Source organism: Pollachius pollachius, assembly GCF_949987615.1.
Source record: "Pollachius pollachius genome assembly, chromosome: 15".
NCBI lineage: Eukaryota > Metazoa > Chordata > Actinopteri > Gadiformes > Gadidae > Pollachius > Pollachius pollachius.
In genome coordinates, this window is record NC_136948.1 from 15,784,565 (window position 1) to 15,800,144 (window position 15,580).

Below are 15,580 nucleotides of genomic sequence, written 5' to 3' on the forward strand. Positions count from 1 at the left end.
AATTTATTTTGTTTTCTCTCCAGTTGCCAGGTTTCCTGGAGCTCATCGTGGAACACTTCCGTCGCTGTCTTATCGAGATCTTCGGCATTCTGGAGGAATACGAAGTCGGTACTGTGGCCCAAAAGAGCCTGCTGGAGCCAGTTCCAAACCAGGAAGCAGAGCCCAGCCCCGAACCAGAAGCAGAAGGCAACAGCCAATCGGAAGCCGAGACCGCTACAGGGGCGGAGCCGATGGAGGAGCAAGCAGCTGATCCGGATGAGGATCTCCCTGTCGCCGTCGAGCCTCTGGCACCGGTGACTCCTGAAAAGCAGGAAGAAGTGGAGGAGGAGATCACAAAGGAGGAAGGGAAGGCAGACGAGAAGGCAGAAGAAGTAGAGAAGGAGAAGGAGGAGGGGGAGAAGGAGGAGGAGGAGGAGAAGAGAGCCGGGGAGGCGAGCGAAAACAAGGCAGAGTGCAAATCGGAGACAGCCGAGCTGCCCGCCGCAGAGCAGGAGCCCAGGCCTAAACAGGCGAGCAAGTACGACAAGCTCCCGCTCAAGATCGTCCCCAAAGACGACCTGATGGTGGACCTGACGGAGACGCTGGGCCACGTCACCTCCTTCACCAGCGGCCTGCTCCACTGGCAGGCCGGCGGCGGCGACTCCACCGCCCACATCCAGACGCACTTCGAGCCGCGCGGCGACTCCCCCTGCCCGGCCTCCAAGCTGACGGCCGGCAAGCCCGACGGCGGCGGCGGCGGCGGCGGCGAGACGGAGGAGGCGAGCGACCCGGCGTCGAGGAAGCGCATCACGGCCACCATCGACGACGTCCTGTGCGCCAGGGTGGACGCCCTCTCCCACGCCCACCCCGCCCGCTCCCTGCCCTCCTACCCCTTCAGGGTGCACCCGGACGGGGAGCGCGACGGCATCACCCTGCTGGAGGACGAGCCGCGCTGCCTGGACGAGCCCTCGCTCTACACCACCTCGGCCTGGCAGGAGTCGCTGGCCAGGCGCTGCCTCTGCGTCTCCAACATCGTCCGCAGCCTCTCCTTCGTCCCCGGCAACGACGGCGACATGTCCCGGCACCCGGCGCTGGTCCTGCTGCTGGGCCGGCTCCTCCTCCTCCACCACCAGCACCCCGAGAGGAAGCGCTCGCCCCCCGCCGCCCACCCGCGGGAGGAGCCGAAGGAGCCGGGGCTGTCCTCGGGCCGGGAGGAGTGGTGGTGGGAGTGCCTGGGCTCCCTGAGGGAGAACGCCATGGTGACCCTGGCCAACGTCTCGGGCCAGCTGGACCTCTCGGCGTACCCGGACACCGTCTGCCTTCCCGTGCTGGACGGCCTGCTGCACTGGATGGTGTGCCCGTCAGCCGAGGCCCGGGACCCCTTCCCCTCGGCCCCGCCCAGCTCGCACCTCACCCCGCAGCGGCTGGCGCTGGAGTGCCTGTGCAAGCTGAGCATCCAGGACGGCAACGTGGACCTGCTGCTGGCCACGCCGCCCTTCAGCCGCCAGGAGAAGCTCTACTCCACGCTGGTGCGCTACGTGGGCCAGAGGAAGCACCAGGTGTACAGGGAGATGGCGGTGGCCGTCCTGTCCCACCTGGCCCAGGGGGAACCCGCGGCCGCGCGGGTCATCGCCATGCAGAAGGGCAGCGTGGGGAACCTGGTGGGCTTCCTGGAGGACGGCGTGAGCATGGCCCAGTACCAGCACAACCCCCACAGCCTGCTGCACATGGGCCACGCCCCGCTGGAGCCGCCGAGCGTCAACATGATGTGCCGGGCGGCCAGGGGGCTGCTGGCCATGGCCAGGGTGGAGGAGAACAAGGGGGAGTTGGCGTTGTACGAGAGCCGGCTGCTGGACATCTCCATCTCCGCCGTGCTCAACGCTGGCGTGGTGGCCATCGTCTGCCAAGTACTCTTCCACTACGGGAAGTTATGACAGGAGGAAAGACAGGACTAGCGACTAGCGAGTTCGGGATGTGCGACAGGCGTCGCCCTTTGTGTGGTCTTTTTCTAATTGTATTTAAACCAAATGGGAGAAAATGTCTGTTTGTTTTTTTAATAAAGTATCCTCGTATAAAAAAAAAATCTCTATATATGTACATACTGTGGGCCCCCAGAAGATTTGTTTTTTTGGGAATTGAAAACTAATTTTAATACAAATATTTAATACCTGCTGTCGTTGGATGAACTATTATTTAAGGTTTTATGTTTTGTTTTTGTTTGTTTACTTTTCTCAGCCAAAGCTGCCACCATAGTATTGGTGCTGATTCGTGTGGTTCGTTCAAGTCTTACGAGATGTTATTGGGTTTTATAAACGCTACGATACACATCACTTTTTGTTATGGAGAATATTTAAATCGTGACATTGCAGAGTCGTAGGACATTTCCACCACCTCTTCTTGGATGAAAAACACTAACCTTTTTCAACCGAATTCTTTATGTCTCCATCGCTGGAAGATAACATCGTGCAATAGGACTCGTGTTAAAGTGGTTGCTTTCGAAGTGCAACCGGGTGTGGAACTGTGGCGAATATACGCAGTGTGCGCTTTAGGCCATGAGGTGGCAGTGTAACACCAGCCATTCGACATCATGGACCGTGTGAAAAAATGTCTAATTGCTCCGTCACAGCCTCATTCAGCTTTTTCACAAATGAACTTTGCGTTTCCTCAGCACCTGTGTTTGTCTGCATTATTTCTTCACTATGTATATAGACCGTTGTACATTGGTCACACATTGTTCCTTTCAATCTTACAATCAAGAAAAGCGAGAGATGGGACTTTCTGACTATTATAACAAAAAGCTTTTATTATTGGTAAGATTTGTTATTGTTATACATATTTTGTAATTGGGGTCAAATATTTGAACATGGCTGATAGTAGAAGATGTTTCAATGTAAAACACAAAAAACATAACTCTGAATGCATTGTATTATAGCTGAGAAAACAATCGCTTTGGTAAAAATTTAATGTGGAAGTGCCAGGTTTGAGTCTGGGGAGATCACTAATGGAGGTGAAACATGAGAAACCTCAACACATTACTGTCTCAATGATGTCCTCCATTCATGTCAGTGGGCATATTTTTTAACTTAGACAATGCTCAAAAAAGAAAACGTGAAAATGCTCATTGTAAAAAACAAAAAAAGCCTTTTTTTCATATGACTAAGTGTCTCTCTTTTATTCAAGATACATATTTATACTCTGTGCTGCACATGTCACAAAATAAATGTACGATGACCATCGTTAAGCACTGGGGGACGTTGCATTGTGTCCAGACAATCCTAGGCCAATAAAACATAATTTACTGCTGGCTGACCTGGCTCTTATTTCACAGAACCATTTCTAAGTGCCACCTCAGTTAGTCACAGACATGGTTGAGGTTGTTTGGTTATGCACTTCATGTGACGTGAGGCCCCTTAGAGTCCAGAGTAAAGCATAAGATTATGTAAATCTCTTTTGGTCGGTGTACAAAAGGAAAGGAAGAAAGAAATTAAAACAATTGTATTTAGAAATCTCCTATAGCCATAGCAACAACATGTTGTAAAGTATTCTACAATTGGGCAATCATATTGTAGTTTTATGTCTTAAATTATTTGTAGGGCCACCATTGACTATGCACATGCAGTTGTGTAGTTGTATTGAACTAACAGCCAGAGTGTAACAACAGCTTCACACACTTTCAATAAGCTCTATACGTAGCTTACTGCAGCTGTAGTAGTGTAATGCCTGTAATCATTCACCTCCTGTTTGCAGCAAGCATACTTAAAATGGCTGCAATTCAAACATTGCTTTCATTCTTATTCCTTGCTTAAATAGACTTGCTTTAATTGTATTTCTATTACTCCTCTACATAGAATGTGCTCTCTCTTTCCCTCTCCCCATTCCACTGCCAGGGAAGTTTTGGCAGAGGAACTTCATGTCCTATTTAAAGGCAGTAGTTAACAGTACCCTTACTGGCAGTATACATGGTCTCATGTTTGGGATAGAAGATATGATTGTTCTGTCAGTGGGCGAGGCTGCACGGGTGCAGGGATATAATTAAAATATGGTGCCTTCTTGGTCTATTCCCTCATTCCAAATCTTATTTTCAAATGTTGCGATTAACACAACCCATATGTACACACCTTCCACACACAGGCGGTGGAAGCTGGTCCTGCTATTATCAGTTCTGTCATTGTGTCACTAATCATTGTTGCTACAGCTTTCGTCATACCGCAACTCAGAAAGCTTTGCATTGAAGTGAGGTCGGCATTCTCACTGAAGGCCTACATTGTAGGCAGGGGGCATCATGATGTGTCTAGTCCCTATGTGTCTATGCGTGCTTTTGTATCCGTACATGCATGTGTTTGCCTGCCTTTTGTTTTGTTTGCAAATATGCAGACAAAGCACACATTCATAGCCCAAACTCCCCGGATTCCTCCAAGCATGTGGGTTGTTGTTATGTGAATGCGAGGCGTGTTGCTGTGCATGTTTTCTGCCGCTGCACCGCTGGAGGTTGCAGTCATCCGCGGGTGAGCGTCTCCCACACTCCCGCGGCTCCCACGAGCTGAGTCATCGAGCCCTTTCAAAGGATGGATGTGGTGGCTGAATGGAAGCTGGCGCCCTGATTGGCTACCTCTGGCAACCCCACTTTCCGCCTCTCACCGTGGCAACGTAGGTGGATGAATGAGTGCTGGTTAATGGCAATCGCTGCCTGTGAACCTGTCTGTGGTGCATGTGTGCCCTCTGTGTGGGAGTTGTGTATTAATGCTGGTTTGTGTGTGTGTGTGCGTGCGTGCGTGCGTGTGTGCGTGTGTGTGTGGGTGGGTGTGTTTGTGAAGCTGCTTTCATTTTTCAATGACACAATTAATGTCAGCCAGTGTATTCATTTCACACAGAGTACACGCAGACACTTAATGGTTTTTCATTTGTGCTCCCTTGGGCTTGCCAACCACCTCAACAGCATCAGTTTTGCCAACATTGGTTTCAGCTAGATTGGGTCCCACTTTGTTCCTCTATGTTGTGCAGATGTAGTGTACCCTTTGTTTCAGGCGTTACATCTCAACAATTACACACATACAGGAAATTCTAGATCCACGTAGTCCTAGGCTACTTCGGTGTAAAAAAAGAGTAAAAAACGCATGAACCCAGTGGCTGGGATTTGTGACATTTCGTGGGATTTTTTTAAGCCCCATTCGTTGAGAAGGGTTATTATGGCTTTAGGGACTTTAGAGTGTCGTGGACCAAAAGGCATGTGAGTGTTTAAGATGTGCGCCTTTGCGTGTGTGTGTGTGTGTGTGTGTGTGTGTGTGTGTGTGTGTGTGTGTGTGTGTGTGTGTGTGTGTGTGTGTGTGTGTGTGTGTGTGTGAGAGAAGCAATGATCATATGTTCAACATTATAGGGAGCCCTGGAAACGGCACCATTGAGTTTAGGGATCAAGATAATTATTAATTATACTAATTATCAGGGACGTAGCCACATGGGGGCCAGGGGGGGCATGGCCACCCCTGGTCAGAGGTTGGCCACCCCGCTGCCCCCCCGCCCCGAGTCTGAAAAAATAAAATAAAAAAATCCTGAACGGAAACGGTCTAAAGAAAGCTGAAATATATGCACTATTAGTTTGATCTAACTTTGACTTATTATTCTTATTCATAGTGTTATATTTTGACAAATATTGTCAAAAAATATTTGTAATATTGCCCTTAACCCCCCCTGACAATCATGATGCATATTCAATTGTCCTTGTTCACTCGATTATAATGAAAAGACTGATATCCTTCGAAAGACGTTTCGCAATACATGCGAATACCGAATGGTTATATTCATTATTCTTATTAATAATGAATGATAACCTCATACATGCCATGCTCTTGCATCTCTCTCTCTCTCTCTCTCCCCCCCCCCCCCCCCCCCCCCCCCCCCCCCCCCACACACACACCACAGTGACTTCACCCTTTGGAGAAATAAACGGGGGCGGAGCTGGCAAGGAGGGGTCTGGTGTGTGTGCCGATGTTGCCGTTTGTTGTTTGCACGTTCTGCAGGCTGTAATGTAAACGATTCGAACAATGTGATCGGAGGGCCTTCGTTTTTTAGGCTTCCTTTGGAAATGCTTTGACTTATCTGAGGAGATTGGTTTGGAAATGTGGGGGGGTGAAGACATCTCTACGTGTGTGATTGGGAAACACTTGTACACACATAGCTCCCGTTCCTTCGTATTGTGAGCTCCAGTGCCTCGGCGACTACACGCCGGGATGGTCGAGCTCATTTGAGGAAGAGTCTGTTTATTTTTTCGGGTCGAACAAGCAACTGTTTCCAAACAGTTTTCTCTTTCACTTCCCTGGAAATGGTGTTGTTCTTCATCTACTCCGTGGCACGGAACAAACCTGGATAACGAAAGGAGTACATGCGTGACAACAGCCCTGCGCGACGACTACTTTGCTCTCGGTAAGGTCGGCGATTCAAGCGGGCGTACCGCCGCCGCGAGTCAGGAGCCGCGGCGGGACGTCGAAGCCGCGATGTGACACGCTGGCCTGTAGAGCTATGCGATTGACCCCACAGTTGAAGGCTTAAGAGCGTAATGTGCCGGTTAATGTAGGTATTTCAGTGTGAATAGTACAGGACAGTGTGGGCGGCGGCTAGCCTCCCTCATCGGCTCGTCCTGATAACAAGTGGTCCGCCGTGCTATTGCTAACTTATTTTAATGTGCCACTACTAGCCGTAGAATGACACCATAGCTAGGCTAGCGACACCCTTATCACGGTCATTAGCAAACAGACAAGCCTGTCTGAACTAGCACAACATGTCACATTTGGGTACTTTCTTATAACTTTTGCCAAGTTAGCAAGGAGAAGCAGAACTTTCTTTTATGGTAGTTTGAACATCTGGCGAAGACTGCTTCCTTGTTAAGGCAGGTCTCTTCTAACGCGGAGACGTCATAGTCGAAGTTGGATTTAGATAATAGAGAAAGAACATATCGAGGTTGAACTAAACTACACCGAGCACATAAGTTGCACTATTCGGTATACACGTCTCAGGTGTCCATTGTTTGTTTCCCCCCCTCTTGATAGAGATACAACTGCTGCTGGACCCATTCCGCTCTGGGGGTTTGTGTTTGTTTTAATGCATCTCGGGCTTCCCGAGTCCATGAGAGACTGCGAGTACAGCCAGATAAACACTCGCACCTCCACCCCGATGGAGATCCCTTACAAGAAGAAGACCCCAAAGAAGAGGAAATGGGAGTCCTTTCCCGGGAGGAATAAATTTTATTGCAATGGGAGGATTATGATGGCCAGGCAGACGGGCGTTTTTTACCTCACCCTGGTCCTCATCCTGGTCACTTGTGGACTCTTCTTCACGTTTGAGTGAGTATAACGTGCATGATATGTCTCGTTCCATTTCCCTTGACTTGTATGTTTTTGCTTTCTCCTTTTCCTGAATTGTATACCTAGCTCTACATCCCATCCCCTTTGTGCCGAGGCTTATAGTCTATGCATCTCTAGCCTCCTCCACACATTGCCAGTATTTCACAACATTTGGCCAGATGGTAACTCAGAATTTTCAGTGCTCTGAGAAAGTGATGTATAGCTGTACACTGTAGCTGTAACTCACAGTGCAATCCTTTGCGTGCCAAGTTCGGCTCTTGATGGATAGTCTGGTAACTTTTACATTTATTTCGCACAGTTTCACTAGACTCATACATTAAGGCATGTAGAGGAGATTGTTTGTTTATTTACTACACATTTTCAGGGTGACCTTGCGATGATGATGACACCATATATTAACCAGAAAGCCAATCAACCATACATACGTATTTTCTAATCAAAATTATCTCAGGAAACTTCCTTCCATCAACCCTGTGTTACATTATGTCATATTCTGTTAACTGTAATTTCTATAAAATAACAGCTAGTGCCATCACATTTTCAGTTTAACAGGAGATTATTACTGGAATATTCTTAACATGATATAGATTACAAGAGGTAGTTCAGCAAGTAATTGAAAAACGTTTTGTGAAATATCAGATCACATTCAATTTAAGTTTGCCATCCTTGTCACAAGTTTGACCAGACTTAAGCTTTATTGGTCACATGCTTGTGATTTAAGAAGCCAATATTGGTAACCTACACTGTGCATGTGTCTATCCACATGTGCTCTTTCTTAAATACTCTTCTAGGTTCCTCATATGGTTCCCCAAACACACACAAACACAGACATGGGACGAGGTTGATCATCAGAGGGTGCTTTCCTCTCCTCGTGTGAACTCCAACCTGCAATTTGTCACTTTGGGACGTCGCTAATTGTCCCTTTGTGGTATGAGCACATGATTGTACGTGTGGAAAGACAGACTGACCCGATTGTTAGTGCTGGATTGTATCACAAGAGATTGCACCTTTTGCTGTCACTCTGCATTAGCCCTGACTAATCACTCTGTCTCTGTGTCTGTCTCTGAGAATCCCCATTCATTTGACAGATAAGACTCTCTTTGTAATACTATGTGTTGCCCAATACAACTGATATCCTGCTCTTATCAGGACAAAGCATGTCAGAGCCCAGAAAGCTATTGACATGCAAAGACATGTCCAATCAGTGGCTGCATGTCTAATGTCCGACATTTTTCTCCTATCCCTGTATATATGAAGGGACAGCAGTACTGTACTCTGTACCAAACCACTATCAGTTAGTTGGTCGGTAAGCCTCTGTGCATTATTGATAACGGAGGTATTCTCCACTTTTCAATCAACACTGACCTCTGGACCACTTTAGCTTTCAATGCATTGTCCCCTTGGAGGAGATACCGACATAACCCGAGTCGAAGACCAGCCAGCTGGGCCAACCTCCCGCTAAGTCCAACACTGTGCGGAGGAAAAGATGATTCCTAAATCGCCCCCAAACCCCTTGCTGTAGCCTGTATAGCCAGCAGGGCTGGGGACTTGTGTGCTATGTGCTTTGTTTTGACTACAGGGGACATTGCTTAGACATGGTGCTTTGGAAAACTCTTCCTCTCTTTGCTGTCCTGCACCCGTTTCAATCCCCTGCCCACCCTATCTCTGCAGGCCAGTGAAGACCTCCTGACTCCCCCCTACGGACTGTCTCCCTGGTTGCAAAGCACCCGTCTGCTGAGCAGAGACATTTAGCGGACAGGCTGATAGTCAGCAGACCTGCACACACTGTTTTCTATGGCCATTAACTGTAATGTGTTTCGATTAGACATGTTTTTTGGCTCACCCCTCCAGATGTCAGCCCAGTGGGAAATGGCTTCTCATCCGTTACTTAGACCATGTGTATGAGAGTGCATATTCTTATTTTGATGAATGAGTGCTTCTCCGGCAAACAAATGCAAAATGTAGTGTCCGGCACGTTTTCCCACACACATTAACATATTCTTTTTCCCAATTGGATGAATTTAGAATTGAGTGATTTCTACGACCTCTGTTTTGGAACTATGGTTTTCATATTGCTATTGACTAATTATTTGCAACAGCTTTGGCTGTGCGTCCATGCAAGCCTGCCTAACTGCAGCAGACCTATCTATTATTATTCTGTTAATGACTTCTCAGACACCCATGCGTTGCACATTACCCTGCTCCCCATGCGTGGTGAAAAATTCAGTCTTGTAAATATGTGTAGTGCTTGTGATCTGAGGCACTGTGGAACATTTAAGCCTCTGAATCCCTGAGATATGCATGTAGAGATGCGTGAGGGAGATGAGTGGTTTTGGTCTGAGAAGCATCTGAAAATAATTAAGCAAGTGAAATGTAGGGCCTTAGTCATCAATCCGAGGCTGTGACAGTTCTGCAACACTCAGAGTAGGGCTTACATGTGTCAATGTTGATGGACGACCAATTTGAATGGCCCTTTGTTATCAGTCTTAATTGTGTGAAGAAATTGAAGATAAATAGGCACGGAATCTGTCAGGACGTGCAGGAAATAACCAGGCCTTTTGCGATACCGAGCAGTCACTGTTTTTTTTTGTTGTTCAGACAAGTCGATTTTCCATATAACAAAATAGCTTTGCTTCCTTTCTTCAACAGCTATTCATCTAACATCATTTGTTCCCCTCCGATCCAGCTCAAATGTGCTACTGAAGGAGGAAAATAAACGAGGCACATTCTTTCCATTCCTGTTTTCTTCGAATATGATGTTGACCATTGTTTAGTGTGTTTTGAAGGTGGTTAGCCACAACAGTCTCATTCATTATGCCAGTCATGGGAGAGACCGAATAATAATTCCTGCTGCAGAAGAGCAATGTTTCTCTCTGCCCTTGACACAGTTCATCTGGTGTTGTGCAATCCTCAAATTTTAATCAAGGTTTATACTCATAGGAAGTAACCGCTTTCTCGATGTGTGAAGGGTAGTCTTTTGCAGTGGTTATTTGCAGGCATGTGAGATTATTACTTTGGTATTCCTCCAACCCCACCCACTCTATACCCACACGTTTCCTGCGGTTACTAAACCTCTAACTGCATCTTGAGTAGGACGATTCCCTGACTGTGTGCCTACTTGGCCAGTATATCAGCCTTAGTTTATAAACCTCTTTAATTCGATTCTAAGCATGCGATTAGAATCGACCAAAAGCTTAGCATTTACTTTTTTTGAAAAAGTGATTTAAGCTTTGCAGTGAAAAAACACGTAAGGAATGACAAAGGAGAGGGCGTCAGCAGCAAGTTGCTCGATGCTGTTAGATGATCAATACTAACGTGTATAACTTAATAGATAACATATTTTGGGACCCGGTAGGCCAACATTTCCCAACCTCAGGGCACATCAGATTCATATCAGCACATGTCACTGCTCATTGTCATGACTTGTGACATCAATGGAACTCGAGGACTGACTGCATGATTTGGACTCGGATGTCAGATATTAAAAATCATATTTATTGTCCCTTGGCAATAAGCGATCACAACATTGTACTCATGCTATGGTGACTAGACAACATTCTCGGACTTGAGATTTTGTGACTCGAGTACTTGTTAGGTATCTGATCGTCATTTAAATTATTTAAATCACCTATTGGCAGCCACTGGTAAGTCTGAAGGAAGATTTGCAATAAAAGGGAAAATCAGCCCTGAATTTATTTTTCAGATTGTGTTTTGATTCCATTTGCTTTGACTAAAATAAGCTATGACCCAAGGCCATAGCTTATTTTAGTCAGACAATTTCTTTGCCCAATTGATTGGGCAAAGAGTAACCGCTTACTCCTTGTTATGCATTAGTTCTGCACAGTGCACCAAAACAATATTCCCTCCATGTGGAAGGGCTAAATACGTCTGGTTATTTTTTTCTTTCTTTCCTCTTTTGGAATGTCCAAAAAGCAAACTCTTGCGAAAGATCTTGGTGTTTCTCCTTGTGTTTTCAACAGTGGCCACACCCATGGTACACATGATTCCCTTGGAGACAAACAGGACCAGTGGTCCAATACTTTCTTGTCTACAATAACAACCCTGCTTCCTGTATTGCTACAGTAATGACGTGGATTGTTGTTTAATTGTTCCCAAAAAGATTGTTAGGCTGGTGGTTTAAAAATGAGCTCAACTGGTCATGTGGAATTGCAGGGTGTTTTCAGATGTCTTCTCTTTGAATAAAGAGAGATTACCATATTATTGCTATATTGTTCTTCTATTAATCCTATTTTAAGAAAATAATGTCAGAGGACAAACAGTGAGTGAATAACTGAGTCATAACAATTAACCTGATCTGTTACACATACCCTTGAACTCAGCCACAAGTATGTTGTTTGACTAGGGAGCTTACCGTTTTCTGGCCATGATGTTGACTCCTCACAGGTCGCTTTCCTGTTGCTGTCTGTTTTCCTGTGGTGGCAACAGGGAAGACCTGTCACCAGTCATCAGTCAAAGCAGGAATCAATTCCTGCTATCTGCCTCTCCAACGGCTCCTCCTTTCCATGAATAGCCAACGTCCTATTCTTCACCCTTGTATCGCCTATGTTTGTCAAACAGCATTTGCACATCCCCACTGCCTGGGTCAGTGACTGTGTTGAAAGGTTATGTAGGTCGAGATTGAGGTACTTGAGGCTGCGGTAGAGGGGTTGGCAAGACTAGGCAAGTATTTAGTAAAAGGGCAGGGTATGAAAGAACACTTGTTGTGCCAAATATTACCGTCTCGGTAGTGGATCCAAACATTGTTTTCGAAGTTTCTAATGACTTCTAAAGAACTTTCATGTTATTTTGAGAGTCACTAAGTGCAATTCAATAGTTTTGATCAAACCTGTTATGAAAGTGAGGTCTAGAGTGAAAGTTCACCAAGCCGAGTCTGTTTTTAAGTTGGGCAAGTGAACATGACATTCGGCCAAGGCGAACATGACCTGTACTTGCCCTATGGGCAAGTGCTCTCAAAACCTTAGTGTCAACCCCTGCCATGCACCTGACATAACACTCCTTATATTTGCTTCTTATCAACCCGCCTATGGACTCATTAGTCAGGTTCAGTGCACTTGTGCTGTCATCAATCTAGATTAAGTCCAACCTGTGTGCTACACTCTAAAGATCTAATAGATGGACACCTGATAATGTCCTACACATATCTAAAAATGTAATATTGGGTTCTACAGGGTAGACTTTTGCATGAAACTCTTTTCAGTGACGCAATACAAAAATGAATTGGAGGAATTGCATGGATGGATGGATGGATGTTCAATGTTTGACATGTTCAATGACTTTGTTGTTGTAGATCAGAGGATATCGATCGCCTCTAAAGCTGCCCTGAGCGCAAGGCTAAAAGTAGGTAGCGTGATACAGCATGTAGCTCTCTTGGATTTCTAAGGGACAGCTTCAGGGTGCGCTATCGAACTGTTGGAAATTATTTGGTCAGTCAAACAAGTTCAAAGCCTCTCCAAATATAGTTCAATAAGTTATGGGGACTATAAGGTTATAAAATCAAGTTGATTTTGTTATACAGTAAACTTTTGACTGTTCTTTGAAGACAATGTATTCATGCTTTTCTCCAGGTTATTTCTCTTGAGGGTATTTTCGATTGACTTAAGCTTTTCACTTTAGCTTCTCTCTAAGGGTTATAACAGTGTAAAGCAGAGTAGGAATTTAGCAGGTAAGCAGCAGGAAGTCAACTGCTTGTAAAGAGTGTTTGATGTCAATATGAATCATATATGCCGGCAACTGTGTATGGTAGAGTTGGATTGTTGAAAGAGGAAATTATCACAAACGTCAAATACCAAGTTCACATCTCCCCACATGGTCCATTGTAGTGTGTAAGATCTCGTTCCATTTGAAATCTGAGGCTGTCTCCTTTTAATGTGCTGCAACTCACTGTTATTTTATGAACCATCTGCTATGAGTGTATTGTGAGAAAATCAGTTTCTCGTTGACTGCATCTGTACGAGCCAATTTAGATTTAGACCACAAGTTATATCTGACCAGGGCATCTCTTCCCTGATGGTTCAGATAATTATTCTTGCATGTTAATCACAGCTGTGTCAAATCAACAAATATCAATGGTGGAGAAATGATTGGAGGGAGGGAGCACAAAAGAAGGGATTTTGTTTTTGGTTGTTTAGTTTCAAAATCGTGCACTTTTTCTGCTCTCTTTAAAATCTCAAATCTGACCTAAACCTTTTTTCTTATTTTTTTTCTTTCTAAAGCCCAGTTTTTAGTTGGCATGTTGTTTATTAAATACAAACTGCCCAGTTATTATAAGACGGCAATTCGATAAGGCATCCGAAATCCTTAACTTCATTTTAATTTAAATCAATTTTCTGTTCAGATGCAATCGTGTCAAAGTGAAACAACAAGGTCAACCGTTTTATTGATTGATTTACTGCAGTGATGATTGCAAAAGTCCCCTGATACTAAGTAAGTAATAATCCAAGCATCCCAGGTAATCTGTGGGAATTTTTCATAGTTATCCTCAAACACAAATCTATTAGTTAGACTATACATTTATTAAAGAAAGCCGACAATATCTATATATATATATATCTACAAGTGTCTCCATCTGTAGCTGAGACAGCAATTTCAAAGCTGTTAAAAATTATGGCCGGTTTACAGTGTACAGTAATGTTTGAATTTCTTCTATACCAGCAGGCTTTTTATTGATAAAAAAATTAATCTACCTGCCTCTGTCTCTTTGCCAAAAAGTACAAAATATGTTCTGCCTCTCTCTGTTGTTTTTATTAATTAATTCTAACTTTTGTTATAGTTGATTTATTAAGTTGAATTTTCATGTTGTTTAGAACAAAAAGGGTACTGATTTAATAATCTATTTGAATTCCAATGCATCTTCAATTAATTAGAACTTTTGCCTAATGCTTAGTCTTCTCTCTTTATTCTTCTTTCTCTGAGTAGCAATAAGTTGTAAATGGACTAATAGTCACGATGTTTAGTCATGACAGTTGATGTCAGGGGTTCCCTATCCAGCCTTGAACTACTGCGGTCCTACCTTTTCACCTGGGACATGATTATCAGGCTAAGCAGTGCCAGGCTGGATCTCTAGAGGCTGCTGCATGGACCACTATATCCCCTGCTCACAAATGCTTTTTGGAAACCCCGTCAGACAACCCAGACATTTGTTTTTTACGAGGATATAAAAAAATAAATTAGGACCTTGGAAAATAATGTGGTTCTGTGCTTGCCCTGTTTCAGGTATGTCAGTGAAGTTCAGCCAGCCGGCTCCAAGCATCCGTTTATCAGTCGGCCCATGCTGTGTTTATTTGCATGTTTTCTGCTCAGAGTGGTCTATGTTGTATTCAAGGGGACTGAAGAATGTCCCATGGTATAAGCATGATTTGTATGGGAGATAGGACCAGGCTCCAGGGAGAGCTGCTCATATGTATTCTTAATTTAAGGCAGATGTGAACAGGCAAGTAGAGATTTTGTTGACAGATAACAGTCCCCATCATTACAACACATGAATAATTGAAGACAATTTAATCAAGCATACATATAAGACATTGTTTCCAAGAAGAAAACTACCATTAATCCCAAATGGAAATATATCTAAAAATACTTGTCTTTTTTTATTTTATTTTTTTGTTTAGTCAAATGTATTTAAATATTTGGGCTGTGTCTTTATTGACGGAAGAGTGATGGTAGTGTGATATATGACATGCCATCATTATCCTGATGCATATCTTTGCGTCTTTCCTCACTTTCCCACCCTTTAAACCCTTTCACAGTGACTCAAATGGTTGTTTCCAAGGTAACCACATTTTCTTTCAAAATCCACCATGTCCGACATTGGATATTGTCAGTCTCCATGGAAACAAAGCCCCTCAAACTCCCCAATTAATATTAACTACACTAAAGTGGAAATAACATTCTAATCTGGGACATATCCAGTGTCTCCTTAATACCCCCTTACAGGCATGAAAAGAGAGGCTATTGGGTTTCTTCCGAACAGTTGTTCTTCAAACCAAGTGGCTGATGAAAATTGATGTGAATCTTGCACGCAGACTGGAGCTTGTCTTCCTCACAAAACACAACCACATATCAATCGAAGCTAGTCTGTGGTTAAAATGGGTTCAGTGCAGCAACCTACCTCACCCCGTCAGTATGTAATACGTGCACATCTTCTCCACTGGATTTTCTCTTCCAACACCTAACTGCCTTGGTAGTTGAGGTGGTAAACAGTCTCTCTTCTCAGAATTGATTAACGT

The 15,580-nt window shown here is 44.7% G+C and overlaps 2 protein-coding genes across 3 annotated transcripts in view; both read left to right on the plus strand.

Moving 5' to 3' along the window:
* Window positions 1–3,114, plus strand: part of LOC307086939 (AT-rich interactive domain-containing protein 1B-like) — a 41,406-nt gene extending 38,292 nt beyond the window's left edge. The window contains exon 16 of the mRNA XM_079752286.1: window positions 24–3,114. Coding sequence (XP_079608412.1) covers window positions 24–1,913 — 1,890 coding nt within the window. The 3' untranslated portion in view covers window positions 1,914–3,114. The remainder of the gene's footprint in view (window positions 1–23) is intronic.
* A 2,858-nt stretch (window positions 3,115–5,972) lies between these two features.
* LOC307087056 (palmitoyltransferase ZDHHC14-like) overlaps window positions 5,973–15,580 on the plus strand; it is a 37,759-nt gene continuing 28,151 nt past the window's right edge. For both annotated transcript variants that reach the window (XM_079752481.1, XM_079752482.1), the window contains exons 1-2: window positions 5,973–6,396; window positions 7,020–7,313. In XM_079752481.1, the coding sequence (XP_079608607.1) occupies window positions 6,356–6,396; window positions 7,020–7,313 (335 nt within the window). In that variant the 5' untranslated portion in view covers window positions 5,973–6,355. The remainder of the gene's footprint in view (window positions 6,397–7,019; window positions 7,314–15,580) is intronic.